Below are 12,515 nucleotides of genomic sequence, written 5' to 3' on the forward strand. Positions count from 1 at the left end.
GGGACAGAGACAGAGTGATACAGGGATAGAGGGAGATGGTGAGTGAGAGAGAGAGAGAGAGTAAGCTTTTTTAATCTTACAACCCAGAAGTGTTTCTACTTGGTGGCCTGTTCATGCACATTCATGCACATTTGATGAGGGATATGAATAATGTTACCCCCCAGTGTTGAGAAAGGGCTATTAAACCCATAGATAAACATGAGGCTAGACAGGCTGAACACAGTGCTGCCCCCTGTTGGGGACTTTACTGTGTCAGTTGGCTGAAAAAAGTGACAACTAATCCTACCCTGGAGGACCCACACAGACTTATCTGTCTATTTAGGCTTGTGCAACACCTGAGCAGCAGCATCAACTTGTTTGTGCTGACTTGGAAGATGAAGAAGGCAGAATAAACATGGAACCTCTGGTCGTTTTTAAGGATTCAGTCGATCAGTTCTTCAGGATTCGCTAATCATAATGATCCTGCTTTTTGTTTTTGTTTGTTCTTTCTAAAAATAGGATGCATGTTAATTGGCCACACACTTCACTTGTGAACCCTTACAACTGCACAGTAAATTAACATATTTAGGCTAAGATTTTACTAATATATTGTACACTTTAGCAGATGCCTGGTCATTTTTTACCACATGCCGCAGAAAAAAAGCCCCTACTATAATAAACAAACAAACAAACAAACAAACAAACAAACAACAACAACAACAACAACAACAACAACAACAACAACAACAACAAGAATAATAATAATAATAATAATAATAATAATAACAACGATGTGCAAGTGATCCATTGGTTCATGGTCATGTCACAGTCTAATGTCAACTTTTTTTTGAAAGATGACATAGAAAGATTATTTTTGTCTAAATTCAGGCATTACCAAATAATAATAAATGTTACAGATCATGTTTCAGTAATTGTTTCAGTAAAGCAGCAGTAGGACTGAGTGAAGAACAATTATGTTGAATGTATGTTCATAATACCACACTGACTGCATTATATTGTTACAACTCAGAGGCTACATATATTTGCTATTTAAAAAAAAAAAAAAAAAACATAATGAAGGCTGCTGGGTTTTGTTGAAAACATAAGATGTCAAAATCTCCAGAAGAACTGTGGCTAGTTCTATAAGATGCTCAATAAACTTACAACTCACTTCCATATAAAACTGCACACACCTGAGACTACAAAAAAAAATTAAGCAAAGGGTCGTCACACCAAATATTCACGTTGTTTCATTTATTACTATTTAATGCTCTTCATAGTATGTATAATACTATATCTACTATAGTATATATATGTATGTATGTATATCTGTATATATAATAGTTAAATAATAGCGGTATTATGGAAACAATGGAGGAAAATGGTATTGTCCGTGCAGACCTTGCCTATTTAGTGTCAACTCCTGAATTCCAAGTCAGTTTGGAGCTGCGTAGCTATAGCAAGCTAACTGATAGGCAAAATATTTTATTAAAAATGTTTTACAAACACTTTTCAGGATTAACATTTCAGAACAAGTGTATGTGCTGCATCGCCAGTAGACATTTGAGCCTTGTGACAGGTTCATGCACTGGGCTCACCACCGTGGACAATTTTATTCTCCTAGACAATCTGTTCATTTTGAATGAACCACCCTCTTCATCTATGACACCTTTGGCCAATTGCAAGACAATTTAGCCAGCTAGATCAAGTGGTGGTTTGGTACTCCAGAATAAGTGTGCGTGAGTGAGCAATTATATAATATAATATATAATTAATATGGCTGTTTGATTTGAGACTCTTTGCTTAATTATGTTTTACTTAAAAATATATTGTGACAAAAATGAAGACTATGCTATTTCATACACTCTCAGAAAATAATAGGTCTAATTGTATCTGCCTTTGTTGCTGGTGTGTTTCACCTGGATAAAGAATATCTTTAAAAAAAAATTAAGAATATAAATAATAATCTTTTAAATGGCCTGGAATTAATTTTTAAAGTAAAGCTTTAAAGGTACACTGCATGCACATTTTTCGGTAAAACATTCATACTAAAGGTATAAAAGGTGTACACTTAAGGGGTGCAACAGCAGTTTAGTATCCTTTTTTCTAGGCTATGTTGGAGGAATCCCAGAGAACACACTACAACCACTCCCACAATACAGTGCTACAAGGCCATAAGCACTGTATCATTGGAAATTAACTTTTTTTTTTTCCATGTACGTTGAATCCAGGCTTATTGGGACAGCTTTTGAATTTCTATTTTGTCTAAGGTTTCTTGTGATTAATAAAACAAATATACATGATACATTTCTGAAATGGCCAAAATGTTCACTATCTATCTGTGAAGGAAAATGCTTTTTATCATATTCTAAAGAAGCATGGTTTAGCCTTAAGCCATTTTTAATGACACGTTTGGTAATTTGGGAAACATGTTTTCATTCGTTAGGATTTTATTTAATCTTCAATACCTTATTTATTCATAGCATACATATTCATGGCATCTTTAAATCAAAGTTCCATAACAGTAACAATAACAACAATAACAATAAATGTTTCTACAAATCCATCATCACCATGTTCTAGTATTGTATGAACACAATAAGAAAACTGACTCCATATTTAGGTGTTGGCCTGAGTAACTTTCTGTAACTCATTTCATACAGCAATAACAACAATTAGAATATCTTGAATACCAATATTTTTTCCAAAATTCACTGTTAACAGATTAGGTAAAATATCACAGAAGAAAACCTCCAATGAAAGGTTTAAAAAAAATCATTAATAAAATTCATCTCTAAAATTATATGAACACACTAAGTAAAATCTTTGTATAAGATCTAAGTAATCTTATCTAAGTAATCTTTGTATAAGGTCTAAGTAACATTCTATATTTCTAACATTATTCCCTGCTTCATAAATCCAGACATTTTCTATACCACTTATCCTACAAGGTCACAGGGAACCTGGATCCTATCCCAGGGAGCATTGGGCACAAGGCGGGGTACACCCTGGACAGGGTGCCAATCCATCGCAGGGCACAATCACATATACATTCACACACCCATCCATACACTACGGACACTTTTGGCATTCCAATCAGCCTACCATGCACGTCTTTGGACTGGGGGAGGAAACCAGAGTACCCGGAGGAGAATATGCCAACTCCGCACAAACAGGACTGTGGTGGAAATCGAACCACCAACCCTGGAGGTGTGAGGTGAACGTGCTAACCACTAAGCCACCGTGCACCCTGCTTCTTAATATATTTGATAAAAACACCATTTAATGCAAACTAATCAGTGAATAATTTAACCACAGTTAGGAGGTGTTTCATACATCCATTCATGCATCCATTATATTCCTTTACTTTTTCCATCTTTCCACTTATTGTATTTTAAGATTGTCCTGGTTAACCTCAGCCATGTTGGATGAGTTGAGACATCTTGAAAATTATTACATTATAAACATGAGTTGACTTTCTGTGTATGTTCTCCCTGTGTCCATATGAGTTTCCTCCTGGGTACTCAGGTTTCCTCCCACCTCCCAAAAACATGCCAGTAGGTAGATTGTTTAAGATAAATTGCTCCTAGGCATAATGATCACATCCAAGGTGTATCACTCCCAGTGTTCCCAGGGTGGGTTCTGAGTCCATCATGAAACTGACCAGGATGGGGGTCAGTGGTAGTATCACTCCCAGTGTTCCCAGGATGGGTTCTGAGTCCATCATGAAACTGACCAGGATGGGGGTCAGTGGTAGTTCAGTGGTTAAGATGTTCTACTATCGAAAGTTCGTGAGTTTAAATCCCAGCACTGCCAAGCTGCCACTGCTGGGCCCTTGAGCAAAGCCCTTAACCTTCAAATGCTAGAGTTGTATAAATTAGAGAAATATAAGTCCCTCTGGATAAGGGCGTCTGCCGAATGCTATAAATGTAAATGTAATTTTTTTAAATGATAAAGCAGTTACTAAAAACGAGTGAGAATTAGTTGAAGTAACTCAATGCTTATGTAGCCTGTTTGTGCATAATCACTAATATGTGGAATATTTTAGTTAGGACAATTTTATAACCTCATGGGGGAAAATAAAACTAGCCAAATCATATTCTTATTCCAAGATTTTTGGGGCTAACTTTTTGTTCCTCTTATGATATCACATGAAGTAAAGCATGTCATTGATATCAATTGATATCAATTGATATCAAGCAGTTCTACAGCAAGGGCTTAGCCACAAGTTTTGATCATGGCAGAAAATAAATGCTGCCAAGTTAAACTGTTCCAACGTACTTGAATTCACCCCACCTTAACACAATTGCACAATCAGTGTGACACTCCTGGATGTCACCTCTGCATTGCACCTTGCCAACACGAACGTTTTCGCAATAAACCTTGTTGAATCTGCTGTATATTTTTACGCCTCATTGCATTCTGCTTTTTTTTCACCCCCAACTGGGATCATCCTCGTTTTTCCTCGAGACATGTGCTGAGTGAGGACAAACAGAGCAGAGAGTTCTACACGTCCTCTCCCGCAGAAGAACCTGACTCTCCAGCCTACAGACGTCTAGAGATGTCCAAATAAATGAAAGTCAGACTTTAATCCAAATGCTCAGTCTCTACACATTCAGAAATGACACATACGTCATTAATTAGCCCCAAAATTGTAAACAATACAGGGCTCTCTCTTGGAGGTATCAGCTTAATTCTGTAGGCTACTTATGCAGCATTCAGTCAAAGACAAAGCAAATACATCAGTACATTTGCTAATTATAAGCTACATGAAATGGCTGTACATTTTCAGACAAACGACAAGAAGCGTAAACTATATGAGCTTGGTGTCCAAAACCCACGGATAATCCCCATTTTCGCCAGGGGGCCCACGCCTTCTGTTTACTGGGCCGAAGTGGTGCAGTGAGCCTGAGGCAGAACCCACACGCACACACAACGGAAATCCCCTGGAGACTCAGGCCAGCGTCACTGTCGCCCGGCGGCCATACTTACTCTGTAGACTTAACTACGATTTAGCTGGTATCTGTGCAAACACACGTGAAATAAAACTTCATACCCGAAGCTTTGTCAGTGTGATAAGGCAAAAGACAACAAAATATTGGGAATTAATAAATAAACCATTATAAGAAAAGTAGCCTATATTGGGACAGCAGATTAACTTGGCAGTGTTTATTTTCCGGCCTGATAAGAAAAAGTCAAAAAACCCTTCCAGTGGAAGTGCCTGATGAAAATAACCGGACTTAATTCATGTGACATCATCTAAAGGGGTGTGGTCAGTATCAGACAGGAAGTTATTACTCACTTCCTCACTCACTTTTATTCACTTCTGGTGAGGGTCGTGGTGGATCCGGAGTCTATGCCAGGAACACTGGGTGTGAGATATATAAACAAAAGAATATAAATATAAAAAAGGCAGTCCAGTGTAGGGCACTATGCATACACAAATTCACAAACACAGGCAATTTTTCTGAGCAATCCACCCACTGGGATGTTTTTGGGAGGTGGAAGGAATCCAGAGAACCCAGAACCTGGTTTACGCTATCCGCAGCCTAAACCAGTGAAAAGTTATTTTTTTTTAAATGGCTTTCAGTTAGTCTTGACAAAACGTTAGGCCATGCTTCTTCAGAATACGATATCAGCATTTCTCCTTCATATGTAGATAATCAACACCTTGAAGATTTCAGAAACGTATCATGTGTTTGCATGTTTGTTTTATCGATGGAAACTTAAAACGTGTTGTGACATCTTGTGACACTGAAGTCATAGAATATTAACTCAGAAAGTGTTTATTATACGGCAAGATTATTTATTTCTATCTTATTATTATTTTATTATAGTGAACTGGTTTAATTTGTTAATTGACATCTACAGTTGTATTCATGAAAGGACACCAAGCAAATCTAAAACTTAAATATTTATTCATGTATTCATTCATTCATTCACACACAAAAGGCAAACCCGACGAACTCATAAATTCTAATGATATGTCTATGAACTTTTCCTTATAGATTTTTTTTTTTTTTTTTTTTTTACATATTTCACAATATATATTTTGATGATGTATAGACTTCCTACTGGATTTCCTACTGGTTTGGGTGAGCGTATTAATTAAGAAACAATTGTCCAGGCATTCAAAAGCATTGCACTGATTTATCTTCAAGTACAATGTATAATAGCACGTAAAGACGCAAATAGAATCTGAAACACAGACACGAACAACAGTGGACTGACAGTTGAGGGATGCAGGATATTATTTGGTTTAAGAGACTTCTCTGTTCTTAGTCATTTGTTTCTGCTTGGGATGCCCCAGGACCCTCTTCTCCTTTACTCTTGCTCTCTCTTTTTCTCTCTCTATTGCTGTTACTGGCTAACGGCAGCTGTAGCTGAGCCCATGCGGAGCAGCTCTTTCCTGTGAGTGAGGATGATATCGAAGCTGGACTGGAGTCGGTTCTGCTGTTCTTGGACACGTTCCTGCAGGGTGCGCACCCAGCGGATCAAGGCGAGCCTACGGTACATGGTCAACTGCACATGGTGTTTTTGCATCTCTTGGGCTTTGAAGCGCTCTCGGTCTTCCAGGGTCCACACCGCCTCCATGAGTTCCGGCAGCTCGGAGCAGGGATCACCCTCTGAATCTGAGGACGCTTCTTCAGCTAGGCTGGAACCGCCAAGGCTCTTACGTTGCCTCTCGGCTTTCTCGTCCTCTAAGCGGTTGTGTGTTCCTTCCAGGTTTGTGGCTGCATCACCATTTTCTGAGTTCGAACCTCCCACACAGATGCGGTCCCATACAAAGTCTCCCCCAGTCACATCTCCGCTCTCGTTGGTGAGAGGTGAAGAGCTTTCTGACCTGTAACTAATCTCAAAGTCTTCATCGCTCTCATCCCAGTCTAACATCAAGTCTTCTTCTTCCTCCACCTGGTCCTGCGCTTTACCTTTCATAAGGTCTTCTGGCTCTCGCTCCTTCTCATCGTCACTCATTCTCCTCATCTCCTCATCAATTTTTCCTTCTTCTGCTCCATCAGGAGGCACCCTGCCTCCCGTATCTTCTCCACTGTCAATCTCAGGTAGAGGTTCCAGGGGGCTCCAGCAGGGAAGGCGAGACAGCGGAGAGAGGGGTCCAGCCACATAGTGATTAGCAGAAGGTGGTGGATAGCGGCTCGACAGCCCCAGAGCTCGAGGACGCGTTTGGTTGCGGTTCTCGTCTCCGGTTTCATCTTGACCCAGGAAGTTGAAGTTCCCATCCTTCTCGCACGTCCTCGAGCTGTTGCTGAGAATACGTAAGGTCGAGTTTTTAGCTCCGGGCTGCCCTCCAAAAGCAGCGTTCACAGGTCGATCTTGTTTCAGCATTTTCGTCTGAGATTGAGTTGCCCTTTAAAAGGGAAAGGAGAAAAATCCAGAATTTTCTGATAAACCAACTGTATTTCCAGATTCACAAAAACTGATATTACTATCAAAGATATTAACCTTTCCAAAAACAACAAACAAACAAACAAAAAAAAAAACATTAACCTTAGTATTATAGTGCCACACTCAGAGTTCTCAATGTTATTAAAATATATATATATATATATATATATATATATATATATATATATATATATATATATAAATGTCTTATAGCAGCAGAGATAACTGAACTAATAACTTCAGGGTCTCATCTGTCATGAAAAGCCTCAGGTACAGATCCTAATGCTCCTGTACAGGTGACTGGGGCAGAACATAAAAAGCAGCTAATTAATGAGTGAATTCATTCATTCATTCCAATTAAGTACGGGTTAGAAAATATGACAGCACACTATCCTTAACAGATGACTTTAACGTTCATTTGAGTCAATTTAGCACATTTTAGCGTGAATATGCTATAGCAAAGAGAGGACTAGAGCGTCGAGGCTGCTAGCCCAGCCTGCTGTTTACCCCGGCGCAGCTCACACGGCTAATCACCAAAAACATATTTATATATATAAATATATATATTTATATCGTATAAAAACCGTGTTAATTGGGATTTCCTGCGCTGTGCAGTTATGTAAGAGCGTCGTGTTTAGTCTCACCCCATCTCAGAGCTCTGGTCCTTCAGCAGGAACATCCACTAACACAGAATCCAGCTAATCACTACACTAGGATCTGGATGATATATTTATGCGCCTTGCCTAAAAGCGATGATGGGCGACAATGTTTTGTTTGTGAATATAGATGAATAGCTGGTGTTGTCTTACCGTCTGTTGTGAGCGTTCTGGACCTCCTCCAGCCTCTCCTTTTCCAGCAGTCAGTCTCTCTCTCTCTCTCTCTCTCTCTCTCTCTCTCTTTTCCTTCCTTCAACGCGCTTTTCCGGCGTGTTAGTCTAGCATGACTCATTTCCTAAAGTGGGCAGCGGCGACCTAACTGTACACTGGGAAAAAAACAACAACCCCCCACACAAAAAAAAAACATTATCCAGACAGTCCCAGTGCTGCCTGTTTGTCTGTACTGGTATCTAAGAACATACACTATATGGTCAGATGTATGTGAACACCTGACCATATGAGCTTGGTGAACATCCCATTAACTAAACATGGGCATTAATATGGTCTTGTGTTTTTGTTTTGCTGTTATAATAACCTCCACACACTGTCCAGGGTGTACCCCGCCTTGTGCCCGATGCTCCCTGGGATAGGCTCCAGGTTCCCTGTGACCCTGAAGAAGGATAAGCGGTGTGGAAGATGGATGGATGGATGGATGGATGGATAAGCTCCGCTCTTTTGGGAAGGATTTCTACTGGATTTTAAAGCGTGGATTTGGGAGCGTTAGTGATGTTAGGTGAGGAGGTCTGGGGTGCAGTCGGTGTTCCAGTTCATCCTAAAAGTGTTCAGTAGGGTTGAGGTCACGGTTCTGTAGAGGACACTCGAGTTCTTCCAGTCCAACCTTCTCGAAACATGTCTTCATGGAGCTCACTTTGTGTACAGGGGTATCGTCATGCTGGAACAGGTTCGGGCCTCTTAGTTCCAGTGAAGGGAAATTGTAAAGCTACAGCCTAAATAGGGTATGTCTCACTCAGCTCACTAGTTCAATAGTCAGGGCACCGATCAGGGAGTCGGCCATTTTAAAGGCTGTCTCAATCGCAAAATCCTTCAGGTGCACTGGAACTTAACAAAATCGCTCCCTAAAAAAATCCCACAATGCACCACAAAAACCAGGGAGCATCGATGCTCACTGCATTCTCTTACTGGGAATAACGTCACATGCTTCATCTGCAAATATAAGCAGCTTGTTATCGGCGTTGTAGTTCTAAAATGATTACTTAAGTTAGTGAGTTTTAACTTTATTATATATGACGTATAATGTGGGGCGCATGGTGGCTTAGTAGTTAGCACGTTCGCCTCACACCTCCAGGGTCGGAGGTTCGATTCTCACCGTGGCCTTGTGTGTGTGGAGTTTGCATGTTCTCCTGTTCTGCTGTGGGGGTATTCTCCGGGTACTCTGGTTTCCTCCCCCAGTCCAAAGGCATGCATGGTAGGCTGATTGGCATGTCTAGAGTGTCTGTAGTGTATGAATGTGTGAAGGTGTAAGTGATTGTGTGCCCTGCGATGGATTGACACCCTGTCCAGGGTGTACCCCGCCATGTCTCCGATGCTTCCTGGGATAGGCTCCAGGTTCCCCCGTGACCCTGAAGGAAGGATAAGTGGTATAGAAGATGGATGGATGGACATATAATGTAAGAAAGATATGACATTCTTGACAATCATGTGGCTCCAACCTTGTGGCAAAAGTTGGGTAAGGGTCATAGTCAGGAGTCCACATACTTTTGGCCATATACAATTATTGGAATCATTTAAGAGACTTACTAGCATGTTTGTGGGAGGAATCCAAAGAACACAGAGGAAACCCATGTGGGTATGGGAAGAACATGAACAGAGATTGTAACCTGAGCTCAGGATCAATCCTGTGAGGCTGTAACGATACCTGCTGCACCACCATGCCGCCCTCCAACATTATATCAATTGATAATTTGTGTGCATCCTTAAAAATCTATTTGTGATTACTTTCAGTCTCCACACTTATATATATGTGTGTGTGTGTGTGTGTGTGTGTGTGTGTGTGTGTGTGTGTGTGTGTGTGTGTATATATATATATATATATATATATATATATATATATATATATATACACATACACACACAGTTAAGCACAATCAAGGAACACATGAAATGTTTTAAAGTTGTGAAACACTTGAAATTTTGCCAGGAAGAAGAAGAGGATGCATGAACATACTGCGGTTTAAACATACTGCACAAGTTTTGCACTGGAGACACAAAGCTAATGTATGCTAACAGGAAATGGAAGCTTCTGTCCACATTTTGGCATCATGTTACCTTATGCTGAAATCATCACACACTTGCGTAACACTTCACTGGTTTCTTAATAATCTCAGACAAGCTTGTGGTCTATGTAGTTGCTGCCACTGTATGACACACTGTAATCTATAGGAATGAACAGAAGTACATTACGTAGAAGAAAATAGCAGTGGCAGCCATTTTAAACCAAGAAACGTGACTTCATTTATCAATTTCGGCAGTTAAAATATGTAAATGTATGTAAAATGTAAAAAAAATTAAAAAGTCCAATATTAAATACATATTCTACATATGTTATGAAATTGTGTACAAATTATATTATTCAAGTTAAACAATGTTGTTTAAGGTAAACCTGTGATAACTGAAGTTTGCAGTTTGTTTACATGATGCGAACTGGTGGTCATAATCCAGTAGGTTAGCTTCGTAGGCCTGGTAACTTTGCACAATGCAAATGTAAGAAAGCTAAACTGTTCAACAACATGGACGTGTATGTGAATTTGATTGTTCTCTAAACCAATCCTTTAAGGCTGCTTCAGTGTCAGGCTACTCTCCTGGAATCGTTTTGTTGCTGCTGAGAACGACAGCAAGATCATCAGGGCTTTGTCATGGTGTCTTTTGGATGTGTGACGTGTTTTGTTGTTTGCACATCACACAGACTCAGTAAGCACATCGCCTCCCTGTCCCATGACAAGCTCCAACAACATCCCCATTCAAGCGCAGCACCTCCAGGCCGTCTCCGCCAAACCCTAATCTCAACAGTAGCCTTAACACATGAAAAATACATCAAACGGAGAAGCAGCCCTACGGCCCCATCACATGCAGGATCATCTCCATCAACCAAACAAGCAAGGGAAGAGCGGAGACTGTGGGGGGAAAAAAATGACCAGAAGACGAATTACTTTTAAGCACAGCTTGTGCTACACCAGTTAAAAACACACCTAAGGCTCTAAGATTATTATGCACAACGACCATTAGATTTAAAATCATTATAAAACCTCGGGGTGGGAAAGAATACGCTGTTGTATAAAAACACTGGTTTGGTAGTTAGCAGTCTGCAGTAGCTAATGATCCAGTAGCATCAGTTCAGCTGTATGTCACAGAGTGTTCACAGGAGCCCGTGGCACTGCTGTCAGTGATGGTTACTGCACATTCAACCAGGCGGCCAAACGTTCTCGGGTGCAGAGCTATTTTTGGCAGTAAATCTCAAACCTGGTGATTAGCTATGACTTTCTTTACTGCTTGTGGAAAACTTGTGGGATGTCTTTCTGTCCTAGATGCCATTATTTAACTCAGAAATGTTACATTCTCAAGAAAACTATGGTCGAAAGGTGAAGTCCACAAAAGCTTCACCATCCTATTAGAGAACAAGTCTACAGGCAGGTAACAAATGCAAGGAAAAACGTGTAGCTCTGCTATGCGTTATGGTTTGGGTCTCCTTGTCCAAGAGAATTCTCCTAGACAATGATGGTTCACTGCAAATCAATGCAAGATAATTCTGACTGATCACTCTTTATCGCATTCTGAAACCCATCCTGATAAGAGTGATCTCTTCCAGGATGACAACGTCCTCATATACACGGCATGATGGCTCACTGAATGGTTCGATGAGGGTGAAAATGAGCATATTGAACACTCAACTATGGGAGGTGTACTGTATGTTAAACACTTTCTGCCACCATTAATAAAAACTGAGAGAACATCTTCTGGAAGAATGGTGTTCATCTCCCTCCAGAGACTTATAGAGCTCCGAGGCTCATGGTGGTCCAACACCTTACCAACAATCCATACAGGGAGTTTTACTTTATCACCCGTCTATATTTCGGCACCATTGGGTCCTTGCTAATGAGAGTCCCCCTGCCAGGACCACTGGACCAAGTGATTAGCAGTACCCAATTAATTAGGCTGAGATAAAAGGGATCGTTAATAGTCTACAGCAAAGCCTGCTCTTTATTTAACCAACCATTTGCTTAGACTTCTAATAACACAACCGTGTCTCAAAACGAACAGGTCATTAGAAGAGCATCTCGAGCCTGAGGGACTGGAAGCTTGGTGTCAAGTGTAATCCCATAGCTTCTCTCCTGGTCACAATAAGCAAGGGTGAGAAATCAACTTGAGAGAAAATGGGTTTTCAATGAGCTAGAGAAGAAGTTCACTTGGTTTCTATTCCTGGGTTTTAACCTCCGGTTTCCAAGAGCTTCACAGCCGAAC

At 40.4% G+C, this 12,515-nt stretch overlaps 1 protein-coding gene across 1 annotated transcript; it reads right to left on the reverse strand.

Moving 5' to 3' along the window:
• Positions 1–5,880: 5,880 nt before the first annotated feature.
• On the reverse strand, positions 5,881–8,182 carry LOC108256761 (UPF0500 protein C1orf216 homolog). The gene is made up of 2 exons (XM_017453965.3): positions 8,028–8,182; positions 5,881–7,345 (listed from the first exon to the last, which is right to left on the reverse strand). The coding sequence occupies exons 1-2, from the start codon at positions 8,060–8,062 to the stop codon at positions 6,340–6,342; spliced, it is 1,041 nt and encodes a 346-aa protein (XP_017309454.1). The 5' UTR covers positions 8,063–8,182; the 3' UTR covers positions 5,881–6,339.
• Between the last annotated feature and the right edge of the window lie 4,333 nt (positions 8,183–12,515).

This window comes from Ictalurus punctatus, chromosome 24 (assembly GCF_001660625.3).
Source record: "Ictalurus punctatus breed USDA103 chromosome 24, Coco_2.0, whole genome shotgun sequence".
NCBI classification, from domain to species: domain Eukaryota; kingdom Metazoa; phylum Chordata; class Actinopteri; order Siluriformes; family Ictaluridae; genus Ictalurus; species Ictalurus punctatus.

What these genes read in the sequence shown, in the direction of transcription:
- LOC108256761 (XM_017453965.3), bottom strand. Translation starts at nt 8,062, where the DNA reads ATGTTCCTGCTGAAGGACCAGAGCTCTGAGATGGG. An exon ending in GACCAGAGCTCTGAGATGGG is followed by an intron (nt 7,346 to 8,027) that starts GTGAGACTAAAC and finishes TCCCTTTTAAAG; the next exon opens with GGCAACTCAATCTCAGACGA.